Source organism: Mercenaria mercenaria, chromosome 7 (assembly GCF_021730395.1).
Source record: "Mercenaria mercenaria strain notata chromosome 7, MADL_Memer_1, whole genome shotgun sequence".
Classification (NCBI taxonomy): Eukaryota; Metazoa; Mollusca; class Bivalvia; order Venerida; family Veneridae; genus Mercenaria; species Mercenaria mercenaria.
Window position 1 is genome coordinate 86,709,844 of NC_069367.1, and position 19,675 is coordinate 86,729,518.

At 33.4% G+C, this 19,675-nt stretch overlaps 1 protein-coding gene across 10 annotated transcripts in view; it reads left to right on the top strand.

Moving 5' to 3' along the window:
• The window catches only part of LOC128558707 (uncharacterized), a 72,291-nt gene that overhangs the window by 14,146 nt on the left and 38,470 nt on the right, over positions 1 to 19,675 (top strand). For 6 of the 10 annotated variants that reach the window (XR_008371877.1, XR_008371883.1, XR_008371881.1 and 3 more), the window contains exons 2-6: positions 3,989 to 4,165; positions 6,901 to 12,460; positions 13,083 to 13,164; positions 14,667 to 14,748; positions 16,505 to 16,622. Coding sequence is in view for 3 of the 10 variants with exons in the window: in XM_053548866.1 (XP_053404841.1) it covers positions 3,989 to 4,518 (530 nt within the window). In the remaining 7 variants the exon portion in view is untranslated. Of the gene's footprint in view, positions 1 to 3,988; positions 4,727 to 6,900; positions 12,461 to 13,082; positions 13,165 to 14,666; positions 14,749 to 16,504; positions 16,623 to 19,675 lie in introns of those variants that run through there. The other 4 variants (XM_053548867.1, XM_053548866.1, XR_008371880.1 and 1 more) reach the window with 3 other exon arrangements.

Genomic DNA, 19,675 nt, shown 5'->3' on the forward strand with positions numbered 1-19,675 from the left:
GCGCAAGAACCAGGTCAAAGGTCAAGGTCACACTTAGAGGCCAAAGGTCAGTTACAAGAATGACTTTGTCCGAAGCATTTCTTCTTCATGCATGGAGGGATTTTGATGTAACTTGACACAATTATACACCATCATGAGACGAAGTGTCATGCGCAGTTCCCTTCTTTCGAATTACTTCCCTTTGTTGTTACTATAAATAGCTTATATTGTAACTTTTTCATTACTAGTCATAGGGAAAAATCGAGACCACTTTTCTGTAGTACAATATGCATGCTACATCCAATTTTGAAGTGTATTTTGACCAGTCTCTACCTGTTAAAGATTTTTGTGAGGACTTATAATTTTTTTTTTGATTTTTTTTTTTTAAGATTAACTTCCCTTAGTTGTTACTATAAATAATTTATATTGTAACTTTTTTATAATTGACCATAGGGAAAAACCAAGACCACTTTTCTGTGGTACAGCATAGATGTTACTTTCCAATTTTAGGTGTATTTTAAGGTATCTCTACCTGGTAAGGAGTTTTTTTGTGGACTTAGAAAAACAAAACACTTAGTTATTACTAAACAACCACAAAGTTAAAATTCCATTTGCAAATACAGGTGCTAGAGTAAAGAAATTTGCTGTGACGGGCGTATATTGTGACATTCTTGCACTCTTGTTGCAATCTCTTTTTTATTTGACATAAATGTTTGTCTCAATGAGATAAGGAGCGACATGTACAACTCCCAGTCCTTTTGACAGCTGGCGGGCTCGACATACTGCCCGTGGGCATCAAGTTTTTGTTGCTGAAGAGTTTGCTGCTTTTGCTGATAATTATCACAATGATTTCCTTATTTTGGTTACTACTGTTTGCAGATCAAATTGCCCTTTCGCCTTTTCTTAACCGATAGACTTGAACCTTTACGTCACAAAAGCAGCAATGCTGAAGCTATTTTTGGATCTCTTCTATACAGGTAACTCTGCCTTTACGATACGAGTAAAAAATACTGAATGAACTTGTTTACATAAGCTGCATGACCGAGAAATGATGATTTAAATATTGTTGGAATGGGTGTTTAACTGGATTGTGACAGATGTACTAGATCTAATCTTCATTTAAAATTTAAATGAATCTTGCCACAATGCACACTACATTTAGGTAGCGTGGATGTGAAAAAAAAGACACTTGTGTATGTTACAGGCCTTTTCATTCCCCCGAAGGGAGGCTTATAGTTTTTGAACCGTCTGTCGGTCTGTCCGCAATTTTCGTGTCTGGTCCATATCTTTGTCATCCACAGATGGATTTTCAAATAACTTGGCATGAATGTGTACCACAGTAAGACGACGTGTCGCGCGCAAGACCCAGGTCCGTAGCTCAAAGGTCAAGGTCACACTTAGACGTTAAAGGTCATATTTCATGATAGTGCATTGATGGGCGTGTCCGGTCCATATCTTTGTCATTCATGCATGGATTTTAAAATTATTGGGCATGAATGTGTACCACAGTAAGACGACGTGTCGCGCACAAGACCCAGGTCTGTAGCTCAAAAGTCAAGGTCACACTTAGACGTTAAAGGTCATATTTCATGATTGTGCAATGATGGGCATGTCCGGTCCGTATCTTTGTCATTCATGCATGGATTTTAAAATAACTACGCATGAATGTGTGGCACAGTAAGACGACGTGTCGCGCGCAAGACCCAGGTCCGTAGGTCAAAGGTCCTAAACTCTAACATCGGCCATAACTATTCATTCAAAGTGCCATCGGGGGCATGTGTCATCCTATGGAGACAGCTCTTGTTCTGCCTAAATTTCAGTACCTTTTGCTGCAGACTTTTCTTTTAAATAATTAACCTCGTGTTTAGTTTCCACAATAATTATAAAACGTGACTGACTCGAGTTGTTGGATTCGCTCATCGTTGATTGAAGGACATAAATTTGATTCCCGGAACTGACCATGCTTCGTTAATTGAAAAAAGTCGGCAATTTCTTACAGAGTATGAGTCTTTAGTCTAACTAATTTGACGCTGTTGCGAATATAAGATAAATTTAAATACAACTTACATGCATCAAAAGGTAGTCCAAATAATTTTACTCAAGAGTTGAATATCGTTATATTTTTTGACTGGTTGATATCCCTTTTAGGTTGACAACGTAATATATCAAAATGTAAAACCGGTCTACCCGAGGTCTCATTATTTAGACTAATCAAAAGTGGGATTCAGTTCCTCAATAATTTATGTAAAAGTTAACATAATTCCCCTTAACACCATTAATGTTACATATAATGTGCAAGCGATAAAACCAATAACTTTACATGACGGGTTCTGTTATTTATCCTCAATTATTTTGGTCTTTTAGAGTGACCGTCACAAATATACAACAAACTAAACGTCGAATTATTTTGACTTATAATGTGAGTCTATAACTGGTTCTTTCCATGAACGAAGACAAGGCTTATCAACTGCCTGTATGTAAATAACTGAAATAGTGTATTTATTTATAGTCTTGCATAAAAACTACTTTTTTCACTGGATCCGCCCATGTATAAAGGGGAGAAAAATTGTGTGCAAACAAGGCAATTCACGTGCTGTTAATACATGATTTTTATTTTTGAAATGCTTTGCCAGGGATGTATGTATGTATTTCTGTGCAGACTGATATTTGGCATCTTCATCTTGTTTCTTCCATAATAACCTCTTCTTGTAGCATTATAGATACAATGCAGATACAATGCAATCCATAGTATGTTTAGCTGTATCAGTTTCCAACCCCAAACGTACTGCCCCCATCAATGTACGCTCTAGCTTCTCTTAGAGTTTACTCCCTTTACAAAGCGTCTGTTCAATTATTGTAAATAACTGTGAATAAATAAGTATCACGTGTAACTTGTGCTGTTGCCCGTTTTTAGGTATTATATTAATGATTTTTGTTAGTATCAGTCGGTTTGTTTTTACCTGATTGTTCGCAGAATTCATATAATAAACCTCGAAAGCTAGTCACTAGCTTCGTACTCATCCGTACTCTGTTTGTTTGTACTCAAAATAATTCGAATGTAAAGTTGTTACTCTTAAAACAATTGTGTTCCTGTTTATCAAATTTTTAAGTTATATGCAAAATTATGTGTAATGTAACGTTTGTAATAACTAAAAATAAAAATAAGAAGCTCAAAAACCTTCAAATCACGTTTTTAGTAGTGTTGTTGTTATGTGTGCACCGGTTATGGATATTTAAAACATGTTTACCGTTTCCAAGAACAACAAGAATGGTAAATAAAAAATGTACCGGAATCGTCAAGTCATCACATAGTAAAACAATGCATTTAGTCATCGTGTAATGTTTTTTTATGCAAGAATAGCGACAATACACGTTTGTTTTGTGTATTAACGCCTGCAGAAGCCCTTGGGATATGTTTGTGACCTCGACCTTCGGTTTCGGTCACAAACAATCCCCCGGGCTTCTGCAGACGTTAATACACAAAAAAACGTGTATTATCCCTACAAACGACTTCAAATAAATAGTAGATCAATTCACATACAGATGAAGCTAAACTCCACCAAAAAATAAAATACAAAACTAAATCTATAATCATGGAGTTAGATTTGCGAAAGTTAAGCTACGGAAGACTCTGCAGAAGTTTGAATATCAAATAAATCAGTTTTTATGGATATGACAATTAGATCAACAAGTGTTGCATAACTTAAAGGCTCAATGATATACTTTTCTATAAAACCTATACCTTGCGTAGATTGAAATTTCGTCGATAATAATTTTCATAACAAACAAAAAGTTGAAGGGGCAGTTTGATCTGCAAACAGTAGTAATGGGGTACTGGTATTAAAAATTTGTGCTCTGAAGGCTCATCATTATGTAATATTTAAGAGATGATGGATTTGAAAGTCTTGTTAGAACAGTTTTATAAGTTTCAGGATTAAATTTATGACTAGAGCATTGTGTACAAAATCAAGGCTGCTTTTTTCTTATTACATATTTTTTCTACTTTCAGGTACTGAGGTGACCGAGGCTATGAGGGCACTACCTCCCGGTAGTGATGAGGTCGTTGCTTTGGCTGTGACGGAGGAGCTGTCTACTGAGGTGACTCCCTTCGCTAGCCAGGACCCCGTCCGTCCTGTTGTAGATGTTGCGGTAATCCCAGAGGATACGCCCGCCGCTGACGTCGAAGGTATTGGGGAAGGGGCTCCTCAGGGTGGTCATCCTGTGGAGCACGAGGTGGGTCCTGTACCCCAGGTGGATCCTTTCCCTTTTGTACCTGAGGTAGAGGTGCCTCTCCCACCTCTTCTTGTCCCAGAGGTAGAGGTGCCCGCTCCTTTTGTGCCACAGGTATCCCAGGTATTCCCAGGGAACACCAGAGACAGGGAGTCTCTGGGAGGGGTGGTTCAGGGATTAGAGGTTAATCCTGAGGGTAGGCCAGAGTTAGATGTACAGGTTTTTGTACCACGCAGGTCAACTAGGCCCCGTCGACCTCATGTGCCTATGCAGATTATTTGGGGCAGGGGGGTTAAGTCCTATGATTAGCCAATGGCCTCACACCTCCTCCCTTCTTGTGGTTGAGGAGAACATGACAGAAATAAGGGTGTTTAGTATACTTTAACATTAAGCTACTTCATCATCATACATTATCATCTGTTCATCATCATCCATTGAACATTATAATCATCCATTGATCATTTTTATCATCCATTCATCATCATCTACTTATTATCATCATCATCTAGCCAGCATCATCATCCATTCATCATCATCTCTATTCATCATCATCATCATCATCTAGTCATCATCTATTCATCCTCATCATCATCTATTCATCACCATCATCTCTATTCATCATCTTCTGTATCTATCATCATCTGTTTAGTCATCAGTACTTGATTTTTCTACAGACACTTGTTGGTTAGTCCCAATCCCCCCTCCCCTCCTCTGCCCCATGCCATTTGTCAGCATCAAGATTTAGAACATGATCAAAGATGTACTCCTATTTTCCATAATGTTCTGCGTTGGTCGAGTAGGCTTATGTGATGGTTTGTTTGCAATTTTCTGGTCATGGCTGCTGTTTCCTTGCTGTTGGGGGCTGTCTTTTTTCTCTTAAAAGAGAAATTAGATTGAAGGGAAGTGAACCTGTGGCCATGACAAAGAAACATGCCTATAGACCAACACCTTAGTCTGCTCAGCTCTTGCAGAACATGACTGAAGATGACAGCTCATCTCTGATAACCAAATACTACTACTACTACTAATAATAAATTTGAATATAGCATGTTTTATAATCACAGCCATTTCTCAGTTTATTTTAAAAGACTAAAAGTTTGCCGATAGTTGTCAGGGTCTTAGGAGGGGAGTTGGGCGAACCCGCCGGTGAATGTGGATTTTCCAAGGAAACTGGCATCACTGCTTATCATTCATGTCCATCAATCATCATCCAATCTTCATCATCATCATCCATTTATCATCATCTACTCATTATCATCATCCATTCATCATCATCTACTTATCATCATCATCATCATTATCTCTATTCATCATCATCATCTGGTCATCATCTATTCATCATCATCATCATCTAGTCATCACCATCATCTCTTTTCATCATCATCTTCATCTAGTCATCATCTATACATCATCATCATCTAGTCATCACCATCATCTCTATTCATCATCATCTTCTCTATTCATCATCATCATCTGTTTAGTCATCAGTACTTGATTTTTCTGCAGACACTTGTTGGTTAGTCCCAATCCCCCCTCCCCTCCTCCGACCCATGCAATTTGTCAGCCTTTTAAAAAACTAAAAGTTTGCTGATAGTTGTCAGGGTCTTAGGAGGGGAGTTGGGCAAACCCACCGGTGTATGTGGATTTTCCAAGGAAACAGAATTGGCATCACTGTTTATCACCATCATCAGTCATTATCATCCTCCTCCTCCACTTCCTTCTCCACCTCCTCCTCCTCATCTTCATCTGTTTTATCATCATTCTTATCATCATTATCCTTATCATTTATCATTACTCATCATCATTATCATCAAACATTATCATATCTATCTGTAAATCATGCCCAAACTACATTTATTCAAGGTGTTAAATGTATACTAAACAGTCAAATTTCTTGCCAGTTCTTTGAAACCATTTCTTAGTTAAGTGGTGTGATTGTTGTTGTCGTATGTGTGGAGTTTGAAAGCTTGTGTTATATGTTACCAGTGACACTATGTGTACTATAAATACTTAAAAGACAATACTAAATTAGCCAAGCAGGCTTTGTTAATAATGGCAAACATTGCATGCAGTACTGGATTGTCCCAGGACCCAGCAATTTCCAGGACCCTGCAAAATTAGTATTTATGGTAACTATCTTCGATGCACGGTACTGGTTTTTTTCCAGGAGTGACAAGAAGAATGTGTGAAAAGTTGTGTGCTTGTTTTGTATGGTAGCGTGTGTGGTGTGATTGTTGTTGTTGTATGTGTATGCTGTTTGTGTATGTGGAGTTTGAAAGCTTGTGTTATATGTTACCAGTAACACTATGTGTACTATAAATACTTGAAAGACAATACTAAATTAGCCAAGGAGGCATTGTTAATAATGGCAAACATTGCATGCAGTACTGGATTGTCCCAGGACCCAGCAATTTCCAGGACCCTGCAAAATTAGCATTATGGTAACTATCTTCGATGCACGGTACTGGTTTTTTTTCCAGGAAGTGAAAAGAAGAATATGTGAAAAGTCATGTGTGCTTGTTTTGTATGGTAGTGTGTGTAGTGTGATTGTTGGTTTTATAAAAAAATACAAAAAATACAAAAAAAAAAAAAAAAAAAAAAAAATAAAAAAAAAAAAAAATACAAAAAAAAAAGTTTGTGCATGTTCTTGTTTGTAGTATTTAATGTAATGATTTATTGTGACCATTGCAGGCTGCAAGAAAGAGCATCATAAGGCAGTTAACTGAATTCTGTTATGAGCAGGAAAGGTACATCAAAGAACAGTGGACAAGATTTTATTATGAAGCCAAAAAAGGGACATCAGAATGCAGTGGACGAGATTTTTTTAAGAAGGAAGAAAGAATATTAACAATTCAGTGGACTGGATTTAATTATGAATCGAGGAAAGGAACATCAAAGTGCAGTAAATGGAATTTTGTTATGAAATGCAAGGAAGGAACATCAAAGTGCAATGGACTGGAGACTACTGGGGAGAAGATGTTGCTTCAAAAGATTGCTTTTTGCTACAGGTGCAAAGCCCTGACAGATTTCTTTACTATTTATTGAGACATGCTAAAGTTACCTTCGAGGAAGAAACATCAAAGTGCAATCGGCTTGGATTTTATTGTGCAGTGGACAGACTGGATTTTCTCAGAATGAAAAGAGGATATTCTGATGTTAATGTGACCCATAGAAGTCACTGTATTCATTTATAGTGTTTAAAGTGAAGAAATAACGTAAAAATGTTAATCATTGGAATTGATACTTTTTGTGGGGGTGGGAATCTCTGTCCTGTGTATACCATTTCTTCCCATTCATCCTATCTTATTTCATCCTGACCCTGCCCATCCCATCCCTAATTGGTTACCCAGATATGATTGTACAAATAATATATAATATAACATATTTGAATTAAAATATAGATGTAGAGCATGGCCCCAAAACAGAGAAAAGATGTATATAAATCAATTTGATATGAAATATGTTGGTATGAAATCATGTCTTGTTCATCCAATTGACACTTTCTATATTCACACTATATGAAGTGGTAAAAGTACACTTCTTTATAAGCAAATGTATGTATATGATAAAAAAAAGGTCGAAAACTTGAATTTTTCGAGACATTCATAATATTATTATGGATAGAGTCTATTATGTGAAGTGGAATAATTATTAAATCTGGAACCACGCTTGTACAGTTTTTTTCCGGAAGTTACACTCTCGTGATATTTTTAAAGGTAATTATGTTTTTCTCTTCCTTACATATTTGCTGAATTACAAGAGTAATTTATATTTCTTGTTGCCATGCTTACAGTACTTATACCAGTTTATTTTCATTCAGTTTGAGCTGCAAGGTGAAGCAGGAAAATGATGTCAAGTGTCAATGCAAGCCAAAGAAGCAGTACTGGATTTTCCCCAGAAAAGTATGAAGAATGTCTGTGAAAAAAGTGACTGTGTTCAGTTGTAGTGTTTAAAGTGAAGAAAGAACAAAAACGTTTAAGACAACAAAAGAAGACCATCAAACTTAAATAGATTATATCACTTTATATGAAAGAGCATTATTATGCAGTGAACTGGAATTTATTATGAAGCAAGAAAGGGACATCAAAGTGCAGTGGACAGGATTTTATTATGAATCAAAAAATGAATATTAAAGTGCAGAGGACTGGATTGAATTATGACACAAGAAAGGAACATCGAAGTACAGTGAATGGAATTTTATTATGAAGAAAGGAAGAGACATCAAAGTGCAATGGATTGGAGACTACTTGGGAGAAGATGTTGCTTCAAAATATTGGCAGAGTTGCTTTTTGCTACAGGTGCAAAGCCCTGACAGATTCCTTTACTATTGATTGAGACATGCTAACGTTGCCTTCGAGGACAATCCGGTGTCTATATGTCCGCTAGATTGTGGCGTTTTTTGGAGCGACTGGTCTGCAACATTGTGCCGGCAATGTTAAGATGATGGTTGTTCCTCTGTGTTTTGAGAGATGGAATCGGGGATTGTGAGGATTTGCATTTCTTCCATATCAACAGACTGCCAATGACAACTGACTTTATGTCCCGTTCATATGTACAGTCAGCGATCGATTTGACTTTATTATGAAGCAGTAGAGGAATATCAAAGTGCAATTAACTGGATTTAACACAAAGCAAGGAAGGATTATCAAAGTGTTGTGAATTAAATTGTTTCAGGACAGGAAGAAACAACATCCAATTCGTATTGACTGGATTTTCTCAGGAAGAAAAGAAAGAACATGAGGAAGGAACATAAAAGTCGATTAATTCAATTTTATAATGGAGCAAGGAAGAAACATTGAAGTGCAATCAACTTGGATTTTATTTAAGTGCAGTGGACAGACTGGATTTTCTCTGTTAATGTGACCCATAAAAGTGACTCTATTCATTTGTAGCATTAAAAGTGAAAAATTAATTTTTCGGGAATTTCATATTATTTTGGATAAAGTGTATTATCTGAAGTGGAATAATTATTAAATCTGGAACCACGCTTGTACAGCTGTTTTGGAAGTTGCACTCTCGCGTTATTTTGAAAAATATGGAATAAGAATTGTTTAAAAGGTAATATTTTTCTGCTTGGTACATATATGCAGAATTACAGTAGTAATTTATATTTCTTGTTGCCATGCTTATTTACAGTACTTATACCAGTTCATTTTTTCTTCAGTTTGAGCTGCAAGTTGAAGCAGGAAAATGGTGCCAAGTGTCAAGGCAGGCCAAAGAAGCAGCACTGGATTTTCCCCAGAAAAGTATGAAGAATGTGTGTGAAAAAAGTGACTGTGTTCATTTGTAGTGTTTAAAGTGAAGAAAGAACATAAAAAGTTTAAGGAAGCAAGAGAATGAACTTGTATCACTTTGCAAGAAAGGGCATCATTATGCAGTTAACTGGATTTTATTATGAAGCAAAAAAAGAATATCAAAATTCATTTGACTGAATTATATTATGAAGCAAGAAATGAATATCGAAGTGCAGTGGACAGGAATTTATGAAGAAAGGAAGAGACATCCATGAAACAAGGAAAGATCATTTAAATGTTGTGATTTATATGGTATCAGGACAGGAAAAACAACAAGTATGATTGACTGGATTTTCTCAGGAAGAAAAGAAAGAAAATAAGGAAGGAATGTTAAAGTTCAATTGATTAATTTTATTATGGAGAAAGGAAGAAACAATAAAGTGCAATCAACTTAAATTTTATTTGAGTGCAGTGGACGGACTAGATTTTCTCAGAATTTAGAGAGGATATTCTAATGTTAGTGTGACCCATAAAAGTTAATGTATTCATTTATAGTGTTTAATGTGAAGAAATAACAGAAAAATGATCATTTTTAGAATTGATACTTTTGTGGGGGTGGGAATCTCTGTCCTGTCTATACCATTTATTCCAATTCATCCTATCCTATTCCAGCTTAACCCTGCCCATCCCATTCCTGATTGGTTACCCAGATATGATTGTATAAATAATACACAATATAGCATACTTGAACTAAAATATTAATGTGGAGCATGGCCAAAAAATAAGCAGAGAAAAGATGTGTATAAATCAATTTAATATGAAATATGTTAGTGTGAAATCATGTCTTATCCAATTGACACTTTCTATAGTCACACATTATATAAAGTGTTAATAGTGCACTTCTTTATAAGTAGATATATGTATATGATAGAAAAGGTTGAAAAAACATATTTTTCAAGACATTCATAATTTATTATGGATAGAAACTATTATCTGAAGGGGAATAATTATTTAATTTGGAACCATCTTGTACAGTTTTCAGAAGTTACATTCCAACGATATTTTGAAAAGTCTGGAAATTGTTTGAAAGGTAATATGTTTTCTGCTTGGTACATATATATGCAGAATTACAGAAGTAATTTATATTTCTTGTTGCCATGCTTATTTACAGTACTTACATCAGTTCATTTTTTCTTCTGTTTGAGCTGCAATTTGATGCAGGAAAATGGTGTCAAGTGTCAGGGCAAGCCAAAGAAGCAGTACTGGATTCCCCCTGGAAAAGTATGAAGAATGTATGTGAAAAAGTGACTGTGTTCATTTGTAGTATTTAAAGTGAAGAAAGAACATAAAAATTTTAATCACTGGAATTGATACTTTTTGTGGGGGTGGGAATCTGTGTCCTTTGTAGTCCAGTTCTTGCCCATCAGTCCTAACCCCATTTCATCTTGACCGGGCCCATTCCATTCCTGATTTGTAATCCAGATATGAATGTTCAAATAATATATATCATTTGAATTAAAATATTAATATAGAGCATGGCCACAAAATAAGCAGAGATGTATATAGATGAATTTAATATGAAATATTTTAGTATGAAAATATGTCTTATGCATGGAATTGACACATACAATAGTAACACTTATAAGAATTGATAAAAGTACACTTCTTTGTAAGTAAATATATGTATATGATAGAAAAGGTTGAAAACATGAGTTTTTGGAGACGTTTATAATATTGTTATGGATTCAGTTTATTATCTTATATGGAAATAGAGAACAGTGAAAACTTCGCAGGTCGCTCAACACGACAAAAATGAAAAAATGTTGCAGGCTAGGTTTGATTTAGCCTGTTCATGGACGGTAGTGGAAATGCATGCTACCGTCCATGCCCTCTAGCCCCCGGGTTGAGCAGAACTCAAAATTTATACATGCTAAAAGTGCAAAAAGCAATAATTATTGAATCTGGAACCACTCTTGTGTACCGGTAAAGTATGGGAACAAAATAGAGCAGAGAATGGATTTGTATAAATGAATTCAATATGAAATAATTGTTCATGTGAAAATATGTCTTATGAATGCAATGAACATTTGCTATAGTTAAACTTGATTAGAAGTGGTAAAAGTACATTTCTTTGTAAAAATGTATATATGATAGAAAAGATCAATAGACTGCCAATGACAACTGACTATGTATAGTCAGCGATTGATTGGACTTTTTATGAAGCAGAAAAGGAATATAAAAGTGCAATAGAAAGGATTTAATATGAAACAAGGAAAGATAATCTAAATGTTATAAAAAGTGACATAATTAAAAATGTTAATTATTTGAATTAATACTTTTGTGGGGGTGGGAATCTCTGTCCAGTCTATACCATTTATTCCAATTCATCCTATCCAATTCCAACTTGACCCTGCCCATCCCATTTCTGATTGGTTACCCAGATATGATTGTATAAATAATACATGATATAGCATACTTGAAATAAAATATTAATGTGGAGCATGGCCAAAAAATAAGCAGAGAAAAGATGTGTATAAATCAATTTAATATGAAATATGTTAGTGTAAAAATCATGTCTTATCCATCCAATTGACAAAATTCTATATTCACATGTTATATGAAGTGTTAATAGTACACTTCTTTATAAGTAGATGTATGTATATGATAGAAAAGCTTGAAAACATGAATTTTTTGAGACATTTTTAATATTATTATAAATAGTTAATTATCTGAAGTGGAATAGTTATTCAGTCTGGAACCACACTTGTACAGTTTTCAGAAGTTACACTCCAACAATATTTTGAAAAGTCTGGAAAAAGAATTGTTTGAAAGGTAATATGTTATTCTACTTGGAACATAATATGCAGAATTACAGAAGTAATTTATATTTCTTGTTGCCATGCTTATTTACAGTACTTATACCAGTTCATTTTTTTCTTCAGTTTGAGCTGCAAGTTGAAGCAGGAAAATGGTGTCAAGGCAAGCCAAAGAAGCAGTACTGGATTTCCCCCAGAAAAGTATGAAGAATATGTGTGAAAAAAGTGACTGTGTTCATTTGTAGTATTTAAAGTGAAGAAAGAACATAAAAATGTTAATCATTGGAATTGATACTTTTTGTGGGGGGTGGGAATCTCTGTCCTGTGTATACTATTTCTTCCCATTCATCCTATCTTTTTCATCCTGACCAGGTATAATATAGCATATTTGAATTAAAATATAAATGTAGAGCATGGCCACAAAAAAACAGAGAAAAGATTTGTATAAATCATTTTAATATGTTAGTGTGAAAATGTCTTATTCATGCAATTGACACTTTCTATATTCACACTTTATATGGAGTAGTGTAAGTACACTTCTTTATAAGTAGATGTATGTATATGATAGAAAAAATATGAATTTTTCAGGAATTTCATATTATTTTGGATACAGTGTATTATCTGAAGTGGAATAATTATTAAATCTGGAACCACGCTTGTACAGCTGTTTTGGAAGTTGCACTCTCATGTTATTTTGAAAAATATGGAATAAGAAAGGTAATATTTTTCTGCTTGGTACATATATGCAGAATTACAGGAGTAATATATATTTCTTGTTGCCATGCTTATTTACAGTGCTTGTACCAGTTCATTTTTTCTTCAGTTTGAGCTGCAAGTTGAAGCAGGAAAACGGTGTCCAGCGTCAAGGCAAGCCAAAATAGCAGTACTGGATTTTCCCAAGAAAAGTATGAAGAATGTTTGTGAAAAAAGTGACTGTGTTCATTTGTAGTATTTAAAGTGAAGAAAGAACATAAAACAGTATTTAGTCATTGGAATTGATACTTTTTGTGGGGGTGGGAATCTGTGTCCTTTGTAGTTCAGTTCCTTCCCATCAGTCCTAACCCCATTTCATCTTGACCTGGCCCATCCCATTCCTAATTTATAATCCAGATATGAATGTACAAATAATATATATCATATTTGAATTAAAATATTAATATAGACCATGGCCACAAAATAAGCAGAAAGATGTGTATAAATGACTTTAATATGAAATGTGTTAGTATAGAATTATGTCTTATGCATGCAGTTGTCACATACAATAGTAACACTTTATAAGAATTGATAAAAGTTCACTTCTTTGTAAGTAAATATATGTGTATGATAGAAAAGGTTGAAAGCGTTAGTTTTTGGGAGACGTTTATAATATTGTTAAGGATTCAGTCTATTATCTTAAATGGAATAATTATTGAATCTGGAACCACTCTTGTGTAGAGCATGGGAACAAAATAAGCAGAGAATGGATTTGTATAAATGAATTCGATATGAAATAATTGTTCATGTGAAAAAATGTCTTATTAATGCAATGAACATTAAATTTTGCTGTAGTTAAACTTGATTAGAAGTGGTAAAAGTATATTTCTTTTTAAAAATGTATATATGATAGAAAAGGTCAATGGACTGCCAATGACAACTGACTTTATGTCCCATTCATATGTATAGTCAGGGATTGATTGGACTTTATTATGAAGCCAAAAAGGAATATAAAATTGCAATAGAAAGGATTTAATATGAAGCAAGAAAAGATCATCTAAATGTTATAAAAAGTGACATGATTAAAAATGTTAATTATTATAATTGATACTTTTGTTGGGATGGGAATCTCTGTCCTGTCTATACCATTTATTCCAGTTCATCCTATCAAATTCCACCTTGACCCTGTCCATCCCATTTCTGATTGGTTACCCTGATATGATTGTATAGGTAATACATAATATAGCATACTTGAATTAAAATATTAATGTGGAGCATGGCCAAAAAATAATCAGAGAAAAGATGTGTATAAATCAATTTAATATGAAATATGTTAGTGTGAAATCATGTCTTATTCGTCCATTTGACACTTTCTATATTCACAATGTTATATGAAGTGTTAATAGTACACTTCTTTATAAGTAGATGTATGTATATGATAGAAAAGTTTGAAAGCATGAATTTTTCGAGACATTCTTAATATTATTATAAATCGTTAATTATCTGAAGTGGAATAGTTATTCAATCTGGAACCACACTTGTACAGTTTTCAGAAGCTACACTCCAACGATATTTTGAAAAGTCTGGAAAAGGAATTGTTTGAAAGGTAATATGTTATTCTACTTGGTACGTATATGCAGAATTACAGGATTAATTTATATTTCTTGTTGCCATGCTTATTTACAGTACTTATACCAGTTCATTTTTTCTTCAGTTTGAGCTGCAAGTTGAAGCAGGAAAATGGTGTCCAGCATCAAGGCAAGCCAAAATAGCAGTACTGGATTTTCCCTAGAAAAGTATGAAGAATGTGAAAAAAGTGACTGTGTTCATTTGTAGTATTATAAAGTGAAGAAAGAACATAAAAAATTTAATCATTGGAATTGATACTTTTTGTGGGGGGTAGGAATCTGTGTCCTTTGTAGTTCAGTTCCTTCCCATCAGTCCTAACCCCATTTCATCTTGACCTGGCCCAGCCCATCCCATTCCTGATTTGTAATCCAGATATGAATGTACAAATAATATCATATTTGAAATAAAATATTAATATAGAGCATGGCCACAAAATAAGAGATGTGTAGAGATGAATTTATTATGAAATATGTTAGTATGAAAATATGTCTTAGCATGCAACTGTCGCATACAATAGTAACACTTTATAAGTATTGATAAAAATACACTTCTTTGTAAGTAAATATATGTATATGATACAAAAGGTCGAAAACATGACTTTTTGGAGACGTTTATAATATTGTTACTTATTCAGTCTATTATGTTGTATGAATAATTATTGAATCTGAAACCACTCTTGTGTAGAGTACGGGAACAAAATAAGCAGAGAATGGATTTGTATAAATGGATTCAATATGAAAAAATAATTGTTCATGTGAAAATATGTCTTACTAATGCAATGAACATTTGCTATAGTTAAACTTGATTAGAAGTGGTAAAAGTACATTTCTTTGTAAAAATGTATATATGATAGAAAAAGTCAATAGACTGCCAATGACAACTGACTTTTATTTGCAGTTCATATGTATAGTCAGCGATTGATTGAACTTTATTATGAAGCAGAAAAGGAATATAAAAGTGCATTAGAAAGGTTTTAATATGAAAAAATGACATAATTAAAAATGTTAATTATTGGAATTGATACTTTTTGTGGGGGTGGGAATCACTGTCCTGTCTATTCCAGATCCTTCCCATTCATCCTTTCTGACTCCATCCTGATCCTGCCCATCTCATTCCTGATTGGTTGTCCTGATATGTTTATACAAATAATATATAACATACCTGAATGAAAATATTAATGTAGAACATAGTTTTATTAAAAGCATAGAAAAGACTAGAATAGATAAATAAATATTTTTGTGTGAAAATATGTCATATTCATGTAGTTGACACTTTTTGACAGTTTCTATAGTCACACTTCATAAAAAGTGGTAAAAGTATACTTCTGTATAATGTATATATGTTTATATAGTGTATAGAGTGATGAAAGAACATAAAATGTTAATAATTGGAATTGATACTTTGTAGGGGATGGGAACATTGTCCTGTCTATTCCAGTTCCTTCCCATTCATGCCTATCCAAAGCCATCCTGACCCGGTCCATCCCATTTCTGATGGGTAATTCGTGTATGATAGTACAAATAATATATAACATAGCGTATTAGAATTAAAATATTTATGTTGAGCATGCCCCAAATGAAGGAAGAGAAAATATGTGTATAAATAGAATAATTATGAATATGTTTTATTTGTGCAATTGACACTTACTATGGTAACACTTTATAAGAAGTGGTAAAAGTACACTTCTTTATAAGTAGATATATATTTGATAGAAAAGGTTAAAAACATTTGTTTTTGAGCTGTTCATAATATTATTATGGAAACAGTCTATTACCTAAAGACAAATGATTATTAAATCTGGAACCACACTTGTATGGGCAAATGAAGGTCCATGTACAGTTGTTGAAAGTTACATTCTTGCTGTATTTTGAGAAGTATGGAAAAAGAATTGTTTGATAGGTAAAATACTTTTCTGTGTTTCAGTCATATTTGCTGACCATTGTTGAAGCTGTGGATTTTCCCTGGAAAAGAATGAAGAATGTTTTCAAGAAGAGACTGTATTCATTTGTAGTGTTTGAAGTGACGAAAGAATAACAAATTGGTACTTACTGGAAATTATATTTTTTGTGGAGTTGGGAATCTCTGTCCTGTCTATTTCTGTTCCTCCCCATTCTGTCTTGTCCCATCCTGACCTGGCCCATCCATTCCTGATTGATAATCTACAAGTGTTTGTAAAAAGAGCATGTTGCATATTTGAATGGAATTGTATATTGAAGTAGTGCTTTAGAATATGGCCGCAAAATAAGCTGAAAAAAAGACATGTATAAAAAATATTACTACAAAATATGTTAGTGTGAAAATGTGTTTTATTTATGCTATGGATATGTGACCGTCGGTTCGGCAGCTCCAAATAGTTGTGGGGGGAAATTATGCTCAAGTGGTAACTGACCACCGAAGACCGATCAGTCAACAGATATTTTGGAGGGGGGTCATTGCCCCGGTATGGTTGCACAAATGATAAACTCCATGTTTCATTTCAGTAATTAATTCTTTTATTTTATGATGGACACCAATGTGTAGTTTATGTAATGTTATTTCAATATTTTAGATAGTCCAGTTTTTCCAAATGTTATCAAAGTTCTATGTTCAAAATACAGTTAAAGATAAACACATCCAAGACAAGCACCGAAATTGTATTCTATACTGTCAATTTATTTTAGCGATGTTGCTTGTTCGAAATTACAAAGAAGACTGATTTTTAAGTTGGAAAACAAATTATATTTTTCCAAGGACAATCTCCAGGTAACCATATTAGCCATAAAAAATTTAAAAGTAATTTTATTTTTAAAACCAATGAAAATTATTGTAACAAAAAGGTGAAATCATTTACTTAAGAATTTAGAAGTTTATTTAAAGAACATGCCGGGGCTTCACACTTAATCAGCCAAGGAAGCCAAGGTGTTTTTAAAAAAAGCACCTAATGCAAAGTGCTAAAAGCAAAATCTGTTTTATAATCAAAAGTGTTTAGAAAGTGATAAAGTAAAAATTTCTGACATGTTTAAGCAGGAAAATAATAAGTTAAGTAACACATTCCAAGCAAATAATGTTACAAAATAGAAAAATCAATTTTGAATAATTTTTACTTAAATTCACAAGATTTGAAATTAAAATAATAAAATTTAATTTATCATTAAAATTTTATGAAAGAATTTGGCTGTTTTTTATAGCCTGGTTACACATTACCCCTTCTTAAAAAAAAATGATTGTCCCAATCAAAAAACTTACAACATAACAAATGTAACAATAACAAATTTGCATATAAATATGAATAAAGACAATAAAAAACATACAATTCATTTATACAGTGGCAACACACCCACGTATTTTCAGGATTTACACAGCGACTGGCCAGTCTTAATTTGCACATTCATTCATCTGTATGTATATTATTTTTATATAAAGTGTTTGTTTTTTCTTTGTTTTTTTTTTGTTTTTTAGATTACATGCATAATTTTCATAAATAGAGCTCTTTAATTGAAGGTAAGTATGGTATGCACATGAAGAAAACAAGTTAACTTCAAATTTTCTATAAAATGAACTTGAAATCATGGTGATAACTAGTGATATTATAGAAAATTTTGGGCAATTGTCGAAAGGAAAAACAGTAAAAGCAAAATATTGAATTTTAAAAAGAAAAAACAACAATAATGTTTATTGTAGCCTCCAAATACACAGATTGTCTAAGATAGTGCTTTATCGCAAATATGGCATAAAACTTGACACTGAATAGCCATGTGATTTTGGAATCACTAAAGTAACATTGTAACATTAATTCAGTTACATTGTATATTGCTTTTGCAACTTGTCTAGTTGGGGAAATAGATTCTAAGTATAATATAAAACATTAAAAAAAACTAACCACTGAAGTATGGTTATCTGCTCATTGGCAGTCATATATAATGTTTCAATTTTGTGTATGCACATTGGAAATATAATTTTGGGTTTTTTGTAACTTCATGTTGTGGACTGATGCAAGTATGTCATGGAACAGTAAATTGTTCAGCCACATTAGTATAGATGAGTGAATCTTTTAGTTCACTATGTAATATCTTATAAATTCATGACTGCATAATTATAAAATTTTTCAGTATTGAACTTTTTGATTTGGAGAGACAGCAAGTATGACATAAAACTTTACAGTTGTCATCACAATAATATAGTGTAATTACATTTGTTGTTTGCTTCAAATAACAAAATTTATAATAGTTTGAAATATTTTTAGTATATTGGCAGTGAGTGACTTCCAGTATCCATAATATGTAACATTTTTTTGGTCCTCCTGCACTATTTTAAGTTGAAGATTCAAGTATTTTTTCACTGTCCTCAGCTTTAAATATATTTTAAACTTGTGTTCATTGACACTTTAATTTTTGGGAAAGCCCAAGTATATGTTCTTTGTCCATATTAATAATATCTATCTTGGTAAAGTGAAATTAGAACATTTAGGGGGACATTGCCTCATGCACATTGAAACAGTTGCACTTCATTTTAACTGCAAGAAACCTATTTATTCTATCAGAACAGCATTGTTTCATTTACCTTTTGGTAGTTTGGTAAAATTAGACATTGTAAAAATTTAAATTTATTAAGATTTTTTACATATCTTGGAGAAAATATCATTAACTTTTCTAAAAACATCTGCCCTTATCATAAAATAGTACTGTTATTGTCAAAAATTAGACGTAGTTTACTTTTTTTTTTGGGAAAAACAACTATCAAACATACCTTGACAGTAAGTACAGTTCAACTTAAAAAAAATATACATTATTTACTATGCATAAAACCTAAAATTATATATTTAGAACCTTTGTTTGATTTGAAAATTTACCAGCTGCTTGATCTTGGCTGCCATTCAAAAACAAAAACTGTCTAACACACTTGATGGGGGCTTGAGAAAATGGAAGCCATACTGCTCACGAGAGTCAGAGAGATAGACCTTAAAAGTATGTTGAATCAAGGGGATCTGATTCATCATTCGTCATGACAGCTCTGATCATTTTGGCTTCGGCTGTTTTTCCATCATCCAACCAAAGCTGTTTTGCTCTGCCCAATTCAGGGTCTGTTCTTGTAGGCCGTCAAACAGTGAGTTTAGAT